Raw genomic sequence first — 21,153 nt, 5'->3', positions numbered from 1 at the left:
AAATATTCCAAAAACCAAAACTTTTTTTATAGGCAGCTGCGACTATGACATCTTTGCTTTCTGGTGGTTCAATGTGCACAAACTTTGTTTCATGCACAAAAATATTAAAAATGTAGTATACAATTACCTACAAGGAATGTGAACAAAGTGTTTATGAAACATAAATGAATTTTGTGTTTAAACATGATATCTCCAAGAGATCTCATTATGTATATGCAAATATCCCAAAATCTGAATAGTCTGAAATCCAAAACACTTCTGGTCCCAAGCATTTCAGATAAGTGAGACTCAACCTGTAGCATTATCAAAAATATATGATAAAGCAGGTCCTGTTAATTAGGGTTCACATAACTAGGTAGCTGTAAATCTTTCTGCAATGTATCTTTGCCAATCAGAAAATTGAAATATTTAAGCAACAATTCTGGTATACTCATTTAACTGGCAATAGAGTCTACTGAAGTCATTGGGGCTTAGCGCTTCAGTTGAGTTGTCTAGCATTGCACCATAAGGCTGCAGTCCTAAATACACCTGCTAGGGGACCAATCCCTGTTGAACCCATGCCCAGGACTTCCCAGTGAAAGCATGAACTTTCCTTTGGCAGTTTTATTTCCTAATAATCTTTCCTACTAAGATTTTTATTGGTTTTAACCAAAATATAAACAAGCACACAACAGTAATGGAACAGAACATAATAGAGATGGCCAATAAAACAGATTAGAGATTTCTAGGTGGTGGAGAAAGAGGAAGGAAAAGAAGAAAGAAAGAAAGAAAGAGGAGGAAGAAGAAGAAGAAACAAAGAAAGATGAAGATAAAGATCAGGAAGAAAAAGGAAAAGATAGCAGCATACTTGTAAGAATGAGCAAGAAATGGTATAAAATTAGAAAAAGCTGGCCACAGATGAGGAAAGAGTAGAAAACAGTAGCTGGTACAATTTGAGATGTGCCACTCAACAAGATACAGGAGTTCATAGGTAGCGCTTGAGAGACAGTGAGTATAAATGTGTGCTGCTTGCTAATAATATAATAGTGAACAGTCTGTGCCCCAACTGAGGAGTTTAGCAGGGATTGATTTAGCAGCAGGTTTAAATTAAATTGATTTAAATCATAACATACATAGGATTCCACCACCACCCCCATAAGAACTCAATTTTAATTGGTCCATAAAGGGAAATATGGTCAGTAGTGAGGAAGATTATATTTAATCATCATTTCAAGTTAAACAATATTATTGCTTAACATAACTCATGCCTGGTACATACCTTCTTGAAAGTCCATGCGGCTTCCCGCTGGTAGAAAAAGAACCCAGAAAAAGTGGGTTCATTTTACGCTGTGGTGGCGGCATAACAAATGCACCACTGATGCACTGGTTACATAAGTGCTGTGCGGTGCCATGTGGACACCACACGGTGCTTAGGTAACAATGGCAGTGCCCATGTATACAGGGTGTCACCATTGTTGCGTCACCATGATGTATTAGGGTTAGGGAGTGTGTACATGGTACGCACTCCCTAACTCTAATGCCGGCACTGGTACGTCGCTTGTTGGCGGTTTGTACTGGGCCATATATTCAGAAATGCTGGGGTTTTTGGAAAGTAGATGCACAGTAAGCCATTACTGGTTTTCAGATTAATTTTGAAATGATCAAAATATTTATATTTAGATATTTATATTATATTTAGATCCAACTCCCCTTTCTCATTCAGATCTCTTCCACCTGATTTTCTCTATCTTTGTGCTTAAAGAAAGGCAAGGCCAAAAGCAAGAGTGTGAAAGAGAAAGAGAGGTGGAAGGAGAGAATGAGCATCCACAACATGTATGTTACCTACAGAACAGGACTGATCAGGTTATTTCCTGTCCCTATAAGCTGCTGTGAACATATTCATGGAACACAATAATACTGTACTATCCATGATGACATTTTTGATCTCTTTTGGCTTTTTAAAACTAATACAGCTTAGGTCTAGGGTGTTTAAAGTCATCTCCCTTTACGAATCCATCTGAGCTCCAAGATCTTCAGGAGAGGCCCTTCTCTCTGTCCTACCATCCTCTCAGGCTTGTTTGGTGGGAACAAGGGAGAGAGCCTCTCTGGTGGCTGTTCCCATTCTTTGCAACTCCCTCCCTTGAGAGGCCAGGGTGGCCCTGTTCTTGCCCTCCTTCCATTGGCCACTGAAAATATTCTTGTGACACCAGGTGTATAGGAGCTGAATGGGGTGGGTTTTCAACAATGTGCTGTGCTGTTTTGTGGTTTATATGTACTCTTTTAATGAATTGTAATGGTTTTAACTATATAAATTGTTTAAATGTTATAAACTGTTTTAAGTGTTAAATAAATTTTAATCGGATTAGTTTTTAATATGTTGTAAACTGCCTTGAGTCCTATTGTTTGGAGGAGGAGTCCTATTATTTGGTGGTGGTGGAAGAGGAAGTAGTAGTAATAGTAGTACGTAGTAGTTAATTCTGGGAATCTAATTTGAATTAAAAAATACATCTATTTAAATTTTAAAAACTGATTTTTAATTGATGTTCCTACTTTGCAGAGCTTTCAGAGTATCCAAGTTTCCTCTACAGAAGGTCCAACATCACCCAGATGTTACAAATACACTTCCACAACCTACACTTTTTAACAGATCTGTTTACTTTGCATCTTCTATATATTTCCCTCCTCTTACTTGAACCCTCTTATTCATCTTAGTCCTCCTTCCAACATTTTTCTCTCTTTCATACAACCTACACCTTTAAGAACTACTAAATATGATTGTTGTTGCTGTTGTGTGCCTCCAAGTCATTTTTGACTTATGGCAACCCTAAAGCAACCATATCGTAGGGTTTTCTTGGCAAGATTTGTTGGGGGAGGGTTGCCATTGCCATCCTCTGAGGCTGAGAGCATGTGACGTATTCAAGATCACAAAGTAGGTTTTTATGCTTAAACGGGAAATTGAACCCAAATCTCCAGAGTCATAATCCAATTCTCAAACCACTACACCACACTGGCTCTCACTAAATATGTAAGGCTCATTAAATCTTTGCTGCACAGTTCAATTGAACCTGAAGGCAACCTAGTATCAATTCATGAAAGATCTGTATCCCAGTTTAATTTGTCAGCATGACAAACATCAAGTGGTTTCAATCTCTTAAAAGTGAAATACAACTTTCTGTCCAGAACATATGATGTTTCAGTGGATAAATGTTATGTCAGTCTTCCCTCTATGTTTGGTTCTGGAGCTCACAGGGCTTCAGAACAACCCACACATCTCTTTTCCGGAAACAAAATTATTTTTATAGCTTCATTGTCTTGCTGTTAAGAAACACAGCACGTCTTCCTTAGGCATATCCTGCTAACACAATAACATGATGAGGTAACAATCTAGTTTATCAGTTATTGTTAAAAAAAAAAGAAAAGGAAAAAGAACAATCCTCCCCCCCCCCCCCCCAGTTACACACATACACAATTTACTAATCATATGCACTTACATTTAGCTCTAAAACAATTCCCAGGCAATCATATACTAAGGAGATGCTTGTAGCTACAGCGATAACAATGATGGTCAGAATAATGTGATAAAATGTTGTGAGGTTCCCACTGAAGAGCATATTTGCAATGACCTGTAACAGAAATACCATTGTAGGTGCTGTTCGGACAGGCTGTTCGTTATACACAAACCCAGAGAGGACTTACTTCCCATATTTCCAAGATCATAATATCCACTTTAAAGTCAGCCAAATACTGAGCCTTTTCATATATTTTAGAAAAAGAGATCACTGGCTGGACCCCTGAGCACTCACTACAATTCCCCATAGTTTTTTGTTTAATATTTTTAAATATTATTTTAAAGAATAGCCCCTAAAATAATAAATCAAAGCTCCAAAGTCGATTAAGAGGTCATATAGTTTCCAAAGAAAATGTAAGCAGGATAATTAGTAATAACTGTTAGTAAATTCAAAACATTTTATTATCATATTAATATTATATTAATGTAAGCCAAAGATTAATATTTGGCTTGCATTCTCAAAGGTGTTGTGCTAGTTCCAAGATTATACAAGAGGATGTCATAATTGTAGAACATATTTGGTTAATTTTGTTCATATCAGTTTCTTACTTGTTTATACATTATAATTTCTTGCATATCTCTTATCTATTGATTCATCTATTGCCACTCTTTTTAGCCAGTAGTCATTAATATGTCATTATTATCATGTCTCCTTATGTTGCAGTGGTGAGGTTGAATCACACTGTCTACTCTGCCTTATGCCATGTGATCTTAAACCTTGTGATTTCTTTCTTATGTTTCATTACATCTCTTAAGAATTAGTATTCCTACTAAATATGCTTTAAATCAGCTCTGTCTCCTTTGCATTTTCAAAACGTAAAAAGTACGCTTTTTTAAATCTAAAAAGTACGTTTTTAAAATAATTTCAATATAATTTAAAGCATAAATTTAATAATTTATATTACTATAAATGCAACATTTAATATTTTTTTTCTTTCTAATACTGTTAAGATTACATACTTAAATCAATTGAAAAGCTGTTAAATATCCTTAATGCTACATTGGACTGAAGTCTACATGAATAATCCTGAGGGAAATCTACCTTTTAAAAAACAACAAGCAATTTCAATATGTTCAGAACATTTTACTTTCTTGGAAGTCATAGTGCATAAGGCAGTGGCCTAGCTGGGCAATCTTGACTCCTGATTCATAGTGCTCCATCTTTAAAGGCACTAACATAACTGAAGACCCACTAAGGGAACAAGAATTGTCTCCATTTCCTTCCTGTTTTAGCAGGAAAAGAAAGTGACTTTGTTGCTGCTGTTGTTGTATTTTGCTTTTCTGACTTATGACAAACCTAAGGTGAACTTATCCTGGAGTTTTCTTGGCAAGATTTGTTCAGAGGAGGTTTGCCATTGCCTTTCCCAGACGCTGGGAGAATGTGACTTGCCCAAGGTGACCCAATAGGTTTCACAGCTGAGTGGGGAATTGGACCCTGGTCTCCATAGTCGTAGTCCAGTGCTCAAACCATGACACCATGATAGCTTTCTAAGAGTAACTTACCCCTCTTTTTTCCAATCAATTAGAGATAACTTGGGTGTTACAAGGAAGCAGGCTTTTTCATTAAAAAAAAAGAAAAGAAAACCAACCACTATCAATTTTGAAATTCAAGAAACTTTTAACTTCTGCTAGAACCATCAGTGTAAAAAAGCTAAGGGGCTCTACAGACTGCCCTTAAGGGGTGACCTGCAGCCGCTGCTTTTTACGCTGTATCGGGGTCGCAGCAACTGCACATTGTGGCCCTGATCTGGCCTTTGAAGGGCATGAAAAGGAGCCACAAAAAGTGGCTCCTTTTTGCACCCTGGAAAGGGTGTCATAGCTGCGTTGCTGAGGCTTGACAGTGCTCCTTTGGTGCTGCATTGCATGGATACAGCACTGGAGGAGTGCCATGACGCTGCGTGCCATGTCGTGTGATGGGGCGGAGTCAGGGCTTGCCGCATCTAGACGCGATGCCCTGACTCCACCCCCAGGCCGGCCTTAATGGCTGGTCTGAAGAGAGCTTAAGTCTCTAGGACCAAGAGGTAGACCTTCACCTCTGGGCATTTTTTTCTAATGCAATGTACAGTGTATCCTTGTAATCTGCTGTGGTTTGGTTTCAGGAGCCCCTGTGGATACCAAAATCTGTTGATACTCAGGTCCCATTATATACAATGATGTAGTAAAATGGTGTCCCTTATATAAACTGGCAAAATCAAGTTTTATTTTATGGATTTTTTTAAAAAAAAAAACATTTTATAGCCATGGCTAGTTAAATCCATAGATGCAGAATCCGTGGATACAGAGGGCTGACTGTATTAGGATTTCTGAAATTAATGGCGATTTGACTGCATTTGAAAATAGATACATGATAAATGCTTACCTCTCTGGTAACAAAACATTCTAAAGGAAAAGTTAAGATGACTGTGATTCCATAACAAAACCTTCCAAACGTAGCCAGATCATCATCTCTGCAGTAATTTTCAAATATGTCTCCTGGAGATGCAGTGGACAATAAAATTAATCTCACACTCATAAAGGTCATGGCTGATGGAGGAAACATCAGATATGAATATGGACACAGGCATTTATAGAAACCTTTCAAATCTAAGTATGACATTCACTGTTGGCAACTCAAGGAAAGCAGAGGAAAACTAGAGAGCCACAAATACTGACTTGAACTCCAAAGAGCCTCAGAAATACTTAATAGTCTGAGGCTCCTAAACTTCTCCTAGAAAACTCACAGAATTCCTTGAACTCCTTGAAAAAGAAGCTGAAAAAACAAACTACAGAAGAGCTTGGAAAAATTATTTTCAGGGCTATAATGCCCAAACTTTTCCACCCAGCGTGAGTACCTGCCATGTAGGCTGAGGGAGATTCTTTGAAATGTGATTTTCCATTACCTGCTGAAAATAAATTTGGGGGAAGGGTAGTTGTTTTATCACAGATCCTGTACCAAACTGCAGACTATTTTTGGAGGTTCCCCCCCCCCTCCAGTTCAAAATGGTTTGGTATGAGGTTTAAGGACTGTACATGCCTCCCAGGCATGAGTAACAAGTCAACCAGTTCATTCTCTCATGGTCACAGTTTAAAATCCATGCTATTAAGCATGCTGCAAAAATATTGGGCTATTCTGTGTTGTTGTTTTTTCTCCTTTAAAAACCACTTCCAAAATCAAATCCATGTTGCCATACTTGACTTTGTATTTTCCATTTGATTTGCAGATAGGGCATAAAGGTTCTTTCTAAAGGTTTAAAGCAAACAGATTTCCCCCATAGCTGTTGTTCTTAGGACAAGAACAATCACTTAAGGAAATATAGAGTAAGACTCTAGAGATACAAGCTTCCTGTGGAGCTGGATTACAACTGGAAAGCTAGATCAGAAGACTTCAGGTGAGCACTGAACTTGGACATATTTGAAAATATATTCTTGACATGCAAGTGTGTTTACAGATTTACTGCATTATTTCTATTGTTAGAAATTTTTTTCTTAATGTCTTTTTATATCATACCATTTGGTAGTCATTTTATTGCTTTTAAATGATGAAGGCAGGGCACTCTGAGTATGTAAACAGGCTGCTATATGCATCATTGTCTTTAACTCAAAATATTAATATAAGGATTCTCACATCTGACATACTGAAATTTATATTATGGGTCCCATATAGGAGAAAAGTAGGATATAAATAAATAAATAAAGCTATGACTACAGCAAAAGACCCGGAGTACAGTGCAAACTGAGAACATGATACATAAAGATGTTCTGTTTTGTTTCTTTGTTTTTCCTCATTCTTGTGATAGTTTAAGAGACACAAACTGTGATATATTCACATAATAAGTTTAATTTATATCCTGGCTCTCCGAAAGGATCGAGGCAGGTTACAACATAAGATGCATAAATAAGATACATAAATACATACATAAATCCCCTTATCCCCCATCCTTAAACTAATCCACATTATTACAAAAAAGAAAAAACATTATAGAACAGATTAAAATAGTCACAACTGGACATGTGTCTTTGGAGGCATGGGATCAACTGAAGTGGAAATGAGTGCATTCTAAGTTGTTCTTTATGCTTATTTATCTATTAAATTTACATTCTCCTTGTTGCCAAAAATAGCAGTTAACAAGGCAGCTAACAATAATAAGCTAAAACAACAAGGCAGCTAAAAACAGAAACCAATATAATTAGAACAGATTAAAAATAAACAGAGTAAAAATAAAATTAAAGGATATCAATAAAAAGAAACAAGTGTTGTCTTCCATTACAAACCAGCTTACAAGCTGAAGACTTGTCTGAATAGTAAGGTCTGGCTGCTGGTGGAAAGTCAACTGGGAACTGAGGTAGCCTCCCTTGACAGTGAATGGCAAAAATCTGGGAGCAGATCCTCTCCCACATATCCACCCAATGCGAAGTAGGGTTGACTCCAGAGATCCTAGCCACCACCATTGTTCTACAAAAAATGTGCTTTCAAGAGGCTTGCACTAGAGTTCCTATTGCAAAGGGATCTTATAGCACCTTTGAAACTGAGAAAGAAAAATTGGTAGCTGTGTTCTATAACAGTTCTTTCATCCAAAAGAAGCTAAAGCTTCGAATTGTTCAAAAAGCAGATCATGCTTTTCAACTAGCTGTCATTATAGTGGAAGAACATCACTGGTTTTCATGTAGCACTGTAGTGCAAAGGATGAAAAACAATCTTTTAAAGGGGATTCTTTCTGAATGCAACCTTTGGCTCCAATAAATACTATTACTTTAAATAAATACTATTACTTTTTTATGTGAGTAGCAAAACATACCACCAAAGTTATGCAGTACTTCAGAATGACAGTTTTTGGTGACTTTTCAGTAGACAAGCCTGAGGTTTGAATGTAAGAAGTCAGGGTGTTTAATAAAATAGTTTTCCAAAGATGTTGAATCCCATACAAACACTAAATCCTACATAGACTACACAATCCTAATTACTGTACAAGGAGATGGAACTTTAACCTAGCTGACTTTAGGGAATGACTTTAGGGAAACTGTTAAAAGCAAAACTTAGAAGTTACTTTTTCGATTACAAGTCCCAGAATTCCATAGCAAGTATGGCCAAATTTTCCTTACTCTGATAAAAAAAGTCCAAGTAAACAATAAGTATACCGCTTAATGGTATTACTTACCTTCTGTATATCCTTTAAATGTCAGATATCCACATGTAGCAAACACCAAGCTGACAAACACGGCAAATGAAACAGACACATGTGTGACATGAGTCCAGTTGCTGAGTGTGGGCTCTTTCAAGGAACCATATATTAAAAAGCTGTTGTGATGGCAAATGAATGCTGAAAGCAAATGTAAAAAACTCCAGTCACATACAATAATGCTTGTTTAGTATTTACTTATTTAGTAAAGTAGCTTTAAGACATATGTACTGTAAAGCAGTGGAGATGCAGACTGTTGACATTAATGATCATAATCCAAAGTAAAGCACTATTGACTTATAGATTGTAAGCCTGAGGGTTCTGATCTTTTAAGCTATCCTGGGAAACATTTTAACTAAAGGATGGAGTAAAAATATGCACATACACAAACATATTTGATTTTTAGTTATGTACATGTTTATTAATCCACCATCAAAATTGGAAGTGCTTTGGGCAAACTAGATGTTACGCTAAGCTCTTGACTATTATGGAAAACAGCAGCCACACATTTGATGATAATGATGATAATTTATTTGTCACCTCTCCCTATGGATCGAGGTGGGTTACAAACACAATAAAATACATTAAAATTACATAATAAAACATAGTCTGCATAACATCAATAAAACATAATCCCTATCCCCATGCCCAAACAAAAGCAATAACAATAAAACCTGAATTAAAATAGATTAAAAATGGATTTAAAATGGATTTGAAGAGAGGCTGTCTATGGAAAGGAGGAAACAATTGATGCCAAATAACAGGTGGTGGGGTAGCAGAGGTCAGTTTGGGAAGGCCTGCCAGAAGAGATCCATCTTGACAGCCCTTTTAAAGGTGTCAAGAGTAGTGATATGACGGATCTCCTCTGGCAAGTAATTCCATACCTTAGGAGCATCTGATGAGAAGGTCCTCTGGGAGACTGCAGCCAGCTTGGTCTTCCTTGGCTGCAGTAAATTCTCCCCAGAGGACCAGAGTGTGTGGGGTGGATTATAGGGAAGAAGATGCTCCCGCAAGTAAGCTCAAGAGAAACCAGAGTACTTAGTTTTCCCTTCCTTCCCTGTAAAATCTTGTTGGCTTATCTGTCCTAGTCTTATGTCAATCTTTGCTCCCTACTCTTATCCCATATTAGTCAAGGGCAGGAAAACACATTATACAGTATCATGACCAAGGTAAGGTCTACTAAGTCTCAGTAGAAATGGGAGCCAAATCTGTGGCAGCTGTATCTTTCCCATAATGTCTACTTTGACCCACACAGTGCTTGGATTGTATCTTTCATGTCTGCTAACACAAGGGCAGAATAAGCTACACCAGGTTCAGGGGGATAGTGATCCAAACCAGAGATGGGAATCATGCAATGCTCTACATGTTATTGGGTTATAAATCTTAGCAACGCTAGCGAGTACAGCTAATGGGGTAACATGATGGGTCTTGCAGTCCAACAATGTCTGAAGGGCCACATGATTCCCATCCCTGATCTGAACTTTGGAAATGTGGCTTCTTCAACACAGTTTGTGGCTTTCATTGTGAAATACCAACTCCTTCCTTGAGGAAAGAATTATTTGCCTTCACTGGTGCAAGAATACCTTCCCCATTTATATCGAGACACAATAAAGTGGAAGGGCTTTGATAGCTTGTAGAATCAAGAATGCCCTTTTGCATTTCTCTAAAGAATTCCTCCTAAACCATCATACTAATCAAACTGCCTCCTGGATGATAGGATATGTCCTCTGTATTCAAAACCACCCTTGAGTATTCCTTGCCTTAAAAACCTCCATAAAATGTATGGGATCTCCATAAATTGATAGGCAGTTCGAAGGCGCGCACGTGCGCGCACGCACACCTTTGTTCACTCCAAATACATTGTACAATCAGTTACGACATGGAAGTGCATCAAGAAGAAACGGTTCCTTATGGATCACAAGAGAAAAGTCATTGAATCTAAGTTGTTGGATTTTCTTTCTTTTGTTTTTTTTAATGTGTCCCTAAACAATCTAGGATTGTTCTATCACAGATGGCAACTGAGCCATCTTAGAAATGCCACATATGTTTCAATGAATACTAAAACATTTTGGGGGCAAAGTAAGACATATCAGCACCGCATTAATGCAAAAGGAATCTCAGGATGTTTCATGCACTGCAGATTCAGAAACTATGTTGTGTAAAGCATGGGGCATACCAAACGACATCACTCCAATGGCTTGTATGGCATTTGGTCTTGCAAACACCCAGGGATTTTCTGTTTGGGATCTGCAAGAGAAAAATATGTTGAGAGGTTTTCACATTCCCCATTAGTGGTTGTTAGAACTTGTCAATAAATGTAAACAATGGGAACTGCACCATTTAGAACATCAATGTATGGAGGATGTAGTGATCAGTATACAATGGAGCATGAAAATACTTTTACTCCTGCCCTAGCAAACAACTGAAAGTGTGCTGTTGCTAACTAAAGTTACAATGATTTAGCTACAGCATAACTAGATTGTTCCTCTTGTGTAGGTTTCTGTTTCTTTCTGTGCTAGATAGACCTGCTCCAGGCACTCTGTGGGAGCATCTATCCTCAGCATCACATGTGGGGTGGGTCAGATCAACAGTGCTATCCAATTCCAGGTGGGATGTAGTAGCAAACCCTCAAATTAACATTTATTCCCTGGACTTCTCTGGCTGAAACCCTGCACAACCTTACTTACAATTAAGCACTAGCAAGCACAGACATAAGGGTCAACATGCAGAAGATGGCGGTCTTCAAAATGGCTTGCTCTGCTGAGTCCCACACCTTTAATACTAACAAGTCACACAACAACAAAGTACACACATCATTAATCTTTTAAAATATAGATTTCCTCAGTTATGAGTTTATTTTCTGAGATTGTAGGTGCTTCCAGATATACCTTGTGAAGCTATGCCAATTTTCCTTCCTTGATGGGCTTTTGAGGTGCCGTGGAGGGTTATAAGTAGAAAGCAAATTCTGGACTCTGTAAAATTCCATGTTTGAGTAGCGGCCTGATACACAACAAACACCACAACTGTGCTTGTAACTAAAAATCACCTTTTAAAAAAATACATTCTTTTGCATTGTCTGCAATCAATAAACAATTATAGACATATGTGAAGTCGAAGGCTTTCATGGCTGGCATCCATAGTTTTTTGTGGGTTTTTCGGCTATGTGGCCATGTTCTAGAAGAGTTTATTCCTGACATTTCACCAACATCTGTGGCTGGCATCTTCAGAGAATTATAGACATAATTTAACATATTATTTCTTATTTGATACATTTTATATTCAAATTCAATATAAGCACAAATGCACATACATATTTTTACATTTTATCTCTCTATAATTGTTAGTGCATATGTGTTGTCCTTCCATACCTTTCAGCAGCCCTTGAAGAAGGCCATAGTAATATTTTCTGGCCAATATTCATTGGCCTATTAGAGAAATACTGTAATATCTTTATTGAATGTTTCCATTCTTTCCTGTTCTTTACTTACTTACCATCAGAACTTATTATTTATTTAAAGTATTTATGTATCACCTTGACTTACTGTTTATTAAGTTCCAAGTACTAACCAGCAAGAGAGCCAGTGTGATATAGTGGTCTGAGCACTGGAATTATGACTCTGGAGACCAGGATTTGAATCCTTGCACTGTCATAGGAACCTGCTGGGTGATTAGGCAAATCTCACTTTCTCAGCCTCAGAGGGAGACAAAGGTAAATCCCTCTGAACAAATCTTGTCAAGAAAACCTTGTGATAGATTTGCCCTGGAGTCATCATAAATCAGAAAAGGAAGGCACACAACAACAAACTAAGGTAGCAAGTAAATTCTGCAGGTAGTAAAGAATAAAATTCACTTGCTACTTACTACTTAAAACCTCCTATTTACTATCTGGACAATTCATTTACTGTTTACTACTTAAGTTTCAAATACTGAGCAGCAAGTGAATTTTACAACTAGTAAGTGGGATGATGCAAGTATTAAGAAGTGAATGAATTCTACTGGTAGTAAAGTTGAAGTAGTAAATAAATTATACAGATAGCAAGTAGTATGTTTCAAGAAATAAACAGTAAATTAATGTGAGTAGCAAGTAGCAAGGTTGAAGCAGTGAGTGAGTTCAGCAGGTGTACAATCACATTTAATAAGGTCTGCATTTTAAAAAATGGAATGAAAAACTGCTAGAGGCAGAATACTGACAGTCAGCATTCCTCTTCGTAACAGAGGCTGTTGCTGCCACCTGCTGTCTCAGCTCTCAGATATCTTAGCAACCTGAAAAGCAACTGAGAACTGTCATGGTTGCCCAAAGGAATGTACACAGCTATCTGTCTCTTTCTCTTCTCAGTGCCACTAATATGTTAGCTTTTCCACAGCACTGTTGACCTTGGTTAACGGAACTTAGTGCTTTATGATCCTCACCATTTCTTGTAAGCCTTTCTATTTCATTTATCACTTGCTCAAACTTCAGAAGTACTGAGTTGTTGTTTTTTTAAAAGTCCCCAGTTATGAATAGGAATTATGCTAGAATTCATTCCAGTCCACTTGCAAGAAAATGCATCCATAATTTTCATTGTTGCATAACACCATACACGTCTACTAAGGAGTAAGCTTTGTTCAGTTCAATGGGACTTGCTCCCATGTACAAGGAGTACAGGATGTGTTGTTAACTGCCTTCAAGTCAACCCTGATTCATGGTGACCCTGTGGATGAGACATCTCCAAGACCCCCTGTCCTCCACTACTCTGCTTAACTCCTGCAAATCTATTCCTGTGACCTCTCTGATTGAGTCTCTTCATCGGATGACTCATTGGCCCATCTGCAAAATAGTTGTGAGTAGGTGGGTAAAATTTACAAGAACACACTTATGTTTGTTCCCAACACAAGCAGGATAACATTCTGTTCATAACATGCTAAGCCTGTATCCTTAAAAAAAAAAGGTTCATTTCCTCTTGAAAGACAATAGAAATGTAAAGGAGGTGGAAATTAAGTGCTTTAGCACAGAAGGAATTAAGCACACACACCCCAGACACACACACACATATTAATCTTTGAATTATTTTAAAAAGTATTGTTCATATCAATGCTCATGGCTTATCTGTTTAGTCTGAAAAAAGTTCTAATTTTCACCCAGTCAGTTTTCAAGGAACCATACTTAGCACTGTTTATATAGTCACTGATCATAATAAAGAAAAGCACCACTCAAACATGAGTAACTTGAGCTACAAAGACAACTTATGTTGCTAATGGTGTCGAAACATCATCTAGCTGTCTGTCTTGGGAGACCTGGCCAGACTCCAACTTGTTTTTGTTGCTAAAGGTGCCTATCAAACTTTAAAGCAGACTTTTAAAATTTGGATTTTCAGCTCTTCTTCACCACTAATGCTACATACAGCAGATGGGAGTTATCCAAATCATATGGAAGATGCCAGGTTGGAAAAGACTGGTGGAATGATGGTAGCTGACAGAAACATTAAGTTTCGGATAACAAACATTGTATTTTTTGCTATTTGGATTATGGGTTTTTATGTCTGTTGTTAGTCTTTTGCTATTGCTATGTGCCTTCAGGTTTTGTGGTGGAGTTATGGAAACCTATTCTAAAGATTTTATTTTTTTGACAAGATTTATTCAGTGGAGGTTGGTTCTCACCTTCCTCTAAGGCCAGGAGAGTGTGACTTGCCCAAGCTCACCCAGTGGGGTTCCATGTCTGAGTGGGGATTTGAACCCTCATCTACCAGACATCTATTCCAAAACATAATACAGTTGGCCCTCTGTATCCATGGATTCTTCATCCATGGAGTCAACCATCCATGGCTTGAAAATATATATTTTTTAAAATTTCAAAAGAGCAAACCTTAACTTTGCCATTTCAGATAAGGGATGCCATTTTACTATGCCACAGTATATAAGGGGACTTGTGTACCCATGGATTTTGGTATCCACAGTAGGTCCTGGAACCAAACCACAGCTGACACCAAGGGGCTACTCTATTAGTCTTTACTATGAATGACTAGTGACTAGAGCCAGTGTGATGTACCACATTACTACTCTACCCTCTTACAATGCTGTTATTCCACTTTTACTGCTCTGGCTGACTCCTGTTGCATTTTGGGGCTTTGCACTTCCTCAAATCTTGGCAGTTTATTATTGTAATTATCCAAATTATTCTATTCATGTAAGGTATTCTAATTTGTGAGAGACATTATGGTGTAGTAGTTTGAGCACTGGACTAGAGGGATACAAGAGTAGATAAAGGCTAGGTGAAAAGGGAGCACTCCAGCTGCTAAGTTTGTTGTAGCTGCACAAGCTCACTGTTCATTTCACTCCAAACCAAGCAAAGCAGCATTACACCAGAATGAGACATTTGTCTCAATGCCTGGAATTATTTTCTGGGGGATACAGGTAAAATATATCCTATACAATGGTGTGGGGATCTGTGTTAATCTGATGTGTTTTGCACCCATTTCAACTATAAATGGCTCCTGGCAGCCTATTTTATTGGAAACACCAATATGAGCAGATGCTGTGAAGAATGTAAAAAGGCCCTATAAATCACTAAAGGCGATGGATATGGATATCAAGGTGAATTCAAAGTCATGTTCCAGCTCTCCTGCAATTTGGGTAGGCTGCCACAAGAGGGGTGCTTTTGTATCATTTTAAGGTTGCTGTGGAGTTTTCAAATGCCTTATATTGCTAGACATTTCTGTTCAGAAATATCTATATGGAATCAGCCTAGTCAATGATAAAGTTATGAGTTAGATGGTATCTAGTGGAGGTTAAATCCCACAGTCTTAAGAAAGATATAGACATACAGGAGGGAGAACATTAGGGTGCAGCCTGTTTAGCTGCAGTGTGACATTTCTGTGCCTGCCATTCCCAGTGCCTCAAAGGAAAATCAGTCTTGACTGAGAAAAATGCCTCTTTCTTGGGCAACAGTACCAAAGAAGAAGGAAAGCACTCATGCATCCTCTCCCTTGGCTACATTCTGGTGCTAAGGAGAAGCACACCCCTATTTCCTGGTTTTTTCTGTTCACTTCCTAAGATTTACTCCAAAGTCCAGAGCTGCTCTAACTTATGGTTCTGAAACTCCACTTCTGCTGAAATGTCCACAGCCAGGGCTCTCTCACACCTGAACTAGCACCCTGTCTCAAAATGTATCATGAGTTGGTGAGATGCATGATTCATACAGCACTCTGAAATGGGGAGGGGGGGCAGCTTTTTACACTTCATGCTGCCTCCTCTCTCCACAAAAGGTGAGTTCTGGAGTCATTCCAGTTTTGCCATGAGTGGGGAAAGTGCAGCCCTTCAAATGTTGCTCGATTGCAGTTTGCAAGCTTTCCTCATCATTAGCTAGGCTGGCTAGGGCTGATGGGAGTTGCAGTCGACAATATCTAGAAAACCAAAAATTATCCATTATCCAGAGGAGGAGCTGTGAGCATAGTGATCACCCCCTGCCCCTTGAGATACATTTAAGGACAGAACAGAGTTTCCCATCAAGGCAAGCTGGAAAGCACATTTCTTGCTGGGCAACAAGGCAATGGGGCAGAATGGGGAAGGAGCGTACCTTAAAGAACAGTAAGATTGAAAGACTATCTGTCACAAGCACAGTAAGGTTTCTTCATGTGCTCTCAGCCTCAGGGGAAGGTATTGGCAAACCACTTCTGAACAAATCTTGCCATGAAAACCCCATGAAAAGGTCACCTTAGGGTCACCGTAAGTCAGAAATGACTTGAAGGCACACAACCCACATAAGGTTTCTGCAGCACAGGTGCATCACAGGCAGCACATCCGAGGCCCTTCTGCCACCTCATATCACCATGGCATCCTTTTTGAAAATAATCATTCATCATTTTATTCTTAAGCCATGAAATTATTTCATGCACTGCTCACCCTTCTAAAAGGGTCTCACTTCTAAAGATTAAATAAGCGTCACCTGCTGCTAGTGGGTACATTTTTTAAAATGTAGCTAGTTACCAGGCAGTAGAACTAAGAGAGAAAATGATCAGTTCAACTGTGTGTTTGCTCATTCAGCCATTGTGGAAACCACAAAAAAGCCAGCCTGCACCAGTATGCAGTCTGGTCCCACAAGAGCCCTGTGGCGAAGTTAACAACATTTCAAAATGTCTAATCTTTAGAAAACTCAGGTCAAGATAACCCAGAAATCGTAAGCTATATTTTCCAATGTTCCTGCTGACTGCCATTTCTTAGGAATGTTTGAGGATTAAACACTGAAGTCTAATTTTACTCACTATGCCTCATCCTTTCCACTGGAGGGTATAAACACTTAGAAAAGTTCTGAGTTCAGGGGCACTGACGGATGTAATCCCCTAAAAGTATTTTTTCCCCCAAATGTTAGTCAATATGGGAAAACACTGTGGAATAATCCGAAGCCAAGTTTAAGCACTACATGAATGAAGTTTGAAGGAACTTTGGCTTTGCATGATTGCTTTTCTGGTACATGGTAGTTCCATTCTTTTTGTACAATATTGCCAAAATCCGACCTTATCTCTCCACCTCTACTGCCAAGATCCTGGTCCATGCCCTAGTGGTCTCACGACTTGATTACTGTAAGTCCTCCTGGCTGGGCTTCCTCTTTCTCACCTCCGTCCTTTAATCTCTGTCCAGCATTCAGCTGCACGCATTATCACTTCCACCCACCACTCTGACCACATCTCTCCTGTGTTGGCATCCCTTCACTGGCTCCCCCTCCCTTTCCGCATTCAGTATAAGCTCCTGCTGTCGACGTTTAAAGCCCTCCATGGGCTGGCCCCTCCTTATTTATCAGACCTTCTTTCTCCTCACCTTCCCACTCAGGCCCTCCGTTCTGGTAGTCAAAGTCGGCTGTCCCAGCCCAGTATTTCCTCTGCCCCATCTCGGATTCGCCCCTTTTCACTCGCTGCCCCTCACTCCTGGAACCTTCTTCCCCCGCGAGCAAGAGCCATCACTTCTTTAACCAGCTTCAAAACGGAGTTGAAGACCATCCTGTTCAGAGAAGCATTCCCAGGCATTGCATAATTGTCGCTTGCTATTTGATGTTCTTTTGGTGCCTGTTTTATCAAACCATATCCTGTATTGCTATGTACTTTATATGTATTAGCCTACTAGCCCCACCACCTTTCCCTTCTCCTTTTATGTCATGTCTTTTTAGATTGTAAGCCTGAGGGCAGGGAACCGTCTAATTAAAAAGAGTGTATGTACAGCGCTGTGTAATTTACAGCGCTTTATAAATAAAGGTTTATTATTATTATTATTATTATTATTATTATTATTATTATTCCTCCTTTTCTGGTATGAGACACACCAGAAATTGTGCCTGACTTGAAAATTATGATTTGATCTTGGTTTCTAGCACAAGCACTAATCATATTTTTCCAGCATGGAAAAATGGCAAACTGTGTCTGAAATTAGGAAAAGAGAGAAGAAATAACTACAGATGAGAGATGGAGAGAAATTGAGCAGAGAGTAAGCAAATCTGTTCCTTGAAGACTCATTCATACAGCACAAAAGTATGGTTTGGGACTACATCTCAATTAGACCATAATACTTCTTCCATTAAGATCTATTTCACAGAACAACGAGACAGTTACTCACAAGGCATAAATCCTATTCAGCCACATCAGCCAGTTGTTTTCATCTTCAGATCTACAGTTACTGGTGTGATTTCTGCTACCTGTGTAATATATATGTGTAATCATGCATGATGTGTTTTGGCTGGAACCCCATTGAGTATAACTCGTGTTTAGACAATACCTCCACTACCTTTTCAAAACAACTCTCAGAATCTCTCAGCTGGCATGGCAGTGGCAATGCTGGCTGGAGCCCAGCCTACTTACTGTAAAATCCAGATTTCCCAGATTCACAGTGACATGTCCAGGACATCAAGACAAACTGTGGCAAGCTCTACTTAAGTGGTCACATGTTCCTCTATTCCAAGGTTGCTTCATAGTAAAACGGCAGCACACAAGCTGGTTTCCCCAAATTATTTTTGGCCACACATCTGCACTCACTCAACTTTATTCATTTTTCCTGTGTCTGTCAAGCATGTGAACATATGCATTTTCACAGATACAACCAAGTAGATATACTGGTATCCAGTACACACAAATGCATTTAAAAATGGTGACCTGTCTGATCAAACATCCCAGAGTCTCTTAGGAATTGTTACTTCCTGGCAGGAATGACTATTTAACCAACATCCCCTTTCTGCCACCCTCCACCCACCACAAGTTCCTCCCTTTGCTGAAAATGCAAATCCACCAGCCACATATTTGTTATTCCAAATTTCCATGGCAAGTCCAGAGAAAACGGAGATACTTTTTTCTCAGATTAAAGCCCTCAAGCACCTCAAAGCCCAGCACTCACCCTGAATGGAAAAAGTATTGTATGCCAGGATCACTGCCAATTCACTGTGAGTGTGAATTTTTTTAATAGTGTAGACAACCCCTTGGAAGCTCTGGGAATTGCAGTCTTGGTATTAATAACTATTTTGTTCCAGTTTCACATGCATTCTTTTATATGTGATTAAGTGTCATTCATGCATTATTTCATTGGCTTTCCCTTGATACTCCCTTGTGAGTATCAAGTCTACTCACAAGATTTAAAAAAAACTACACACAGAAGCACAGTAAGCTTTAACATTAAGACACAATCAAGCAAATTATAATATTAAAACATAACCCAAGTCCCTTCCTCAGCAACCAGTGTGTTGCCAAAAGTTTCCCTTTCTGCACCAATCTTTTTTGGAAGGGGACACAGATGTTCTCTCTAATTATTCACATATTTACAGAGGCATTTTAAAATATTCATGTTATCACAGTTTGAGCCAGGACCGATACTGTCACATTCAGAGAAGTTTATATGTTGTCATTTCAATCCACTCATTAGTCTGGGTTAGACTTATCTGATTCCGCAAGCAAGGCTCAGACAGCTCCAGGAGCACTCCTCTGCTAAAGTGTTGTTAAGTAGGAAGCTCTCAGTCTTTTAAAAGTCTGTGTATATATGTGCATGTGTGCAAATACACATATACACAATTTTTAAAAAATGGTTCTGAGCTGGGAAGAAAGAGCTGTAGATTTTCTAACCTCTCTTAGAGAATGCATAATATCTGGACAGCAACTTCTCATCAGTAGTGTGCAACAGAGCACATGGATGTGCACAATCCAGGGAAGAGATTCTGTATCTACTTTCAAGCTGGAGACAGCTGATAGGATTTTTCTGTGGGTGGTATTTACCCTGCAGAACATGTTTCACCACAGGAGAGCCAGGGACAAGAGAAGTATGTAAGGAAAACATAAGAAGTGACATTGCTCTCAAATCTCATTCAGATTTCTTAGCAGAAGAACAAACAAGTTCCAGGGGCCCAGGGGCATGTTTTCTACTCCAGGGCACATCACACACTAGACTAGCCCAGAAAATGCCTATCATCATCACTGTAAAAAGTGAGCCTTGAGATCTGGTTTTGTGGGGGGTTGGAATAGGACTTTAGGAGGGCTACTGAAAAAAATACTGTTTGTGGAGGTTTCTAGGGGCTGAATTTTTTCCCCAATGCAAATAAATAAATAAATAAATAAATAAATAAAATTGGAAGTGTAATTTCACAGTCCACAAAAATGCCTGTCAAAAGCGGGTGCATGTGGCCATAGTTACACTTGACCCACTTCTGTCTTCCAAATGTATCATTTTTCAGTACTGTGCTTCACAGAGTTTCTGAAGAACCAAAAATTACAAGACTACTTACACATGTCCACTGAATGTAATTGCCCTTATAATCCCAACCACCAGAATGATGACTGTTAAAATCAGAGAGATAAATGATACCTGTGGATAATGATAAAAAGATAATCTGTTTTTACCAGCTAGTGGTCAGAATGTTCAAAAACATAATTTTGTTTTTCAAAGAAGAGAGAGAGAGAGAGAGAGAGAGAGAGAACATTCATGGCTTACTGTAAGGACAGCATAATACTGTATAATTAAATAAATATTTGCATTTCAAACACAGAGTAAGAAAGGCAAACCACAAAAAAATGGAACATAACATATAGGTTTTTTAAAATATTAATTACTGGATTATTTGTATTGGTGCAATTTTGTGCTTGAGCCTTCCAGTTAACATACTTCAATAAGGAAAAGACAACAAAGTATCATGCTGCATTACAAACCTGCATACATGAAAGCTCAAAATTTTCTATACTTAAATCAGGGGTTGGATAACTGTAACAAATCTAGGACAGTGTTCTGCTTCACAGAATGCCGAAAAAGGGGGGGGGGGGGGAGCAAAAAAAGTAAAGAAAAAATTAAAAGAAAAACTCAAAAGTGGCAAGGGAGCTGGAACATATTTAAAAGATGAATATATTCAAAAGGTGAAAGAGTGTTCTAGAGAGTCTGTTGAGGGGGTGTAAGAACAGTCTTATAGGCCTTCCTGGGGACTCAGACCACCCATTTTGCCCACCCATGGTATAAATC

General features: G+C 38.7%; 1 protein-coding gene across 2 annotated transcripts in view; it reads right to left on the bottom strand.

Moving 5' to 3' along the window:
• Positions 1-3,258: 3,258 nt before the first annotated feature.
• The window catches only part of LOC149313812 (putative sodium-coupled neutral amino acid transporter 11), a 30,970-nt gene continuing 13,075 nt past the window's right edge, over positions 3,259-21,153 (bottom strand). The window contains exons 7-12 of one of the 2 annotated variants that reach the window (XM_089523302.1): positions 20,429-20,508; positions 10,880-10,950; positions 8,683-8,844; positions 5,907-6,019; positions 3,471-3,602; positions 3,259-3,331 (exon numbers count right to left, since the gene is read on the bottom strand). In XM_089523302.1, the coding sequence (XP_089379428.1) occupies positions 3,284-3,331; positions 3,471-3,602; positions 5,907-6,019; positions 8,683-8,844; positions 10,880-10,950; positions 20,429-20,508 (606 nt within the window). In that variant the 3' untranslated portion in view covers positions 3,259-3,283. Of the gene's footprint in view, positions 3,332-3,470; positions 3,603-5,906; positions 6,020-8,682; positions 8,845-10,879; positions 10,951-20,428; positions 20,509-21,153 lie in introns of those variants that run through there. The other variant, XM_089523304.1, reaches the window with a different exon arrangement.

The sequence above is a fragment of the Sceloporus occidentalis genome, unplaced genomic scaffold (assembly GCF_023333645.1).
Source record: "Sceloporus occidentalis isolate IW3139 unplaced genomic scaffold, rSceOcc1.0.p SCAF_4, whole genome shotgun sequence".
Classification (NCBI taxonomy): Eukaryota; Metazoa; Chordata; class Lepidosauria; order Squamata; family Phrynosomatidae; genus Sceloporus; species Sceloporus occidentalis.
The sequence above is the reverse complement of the archived record's forward strand: the minus strand, read 5'-3'. Positions and strand labels throughout refer to the sequence as shown.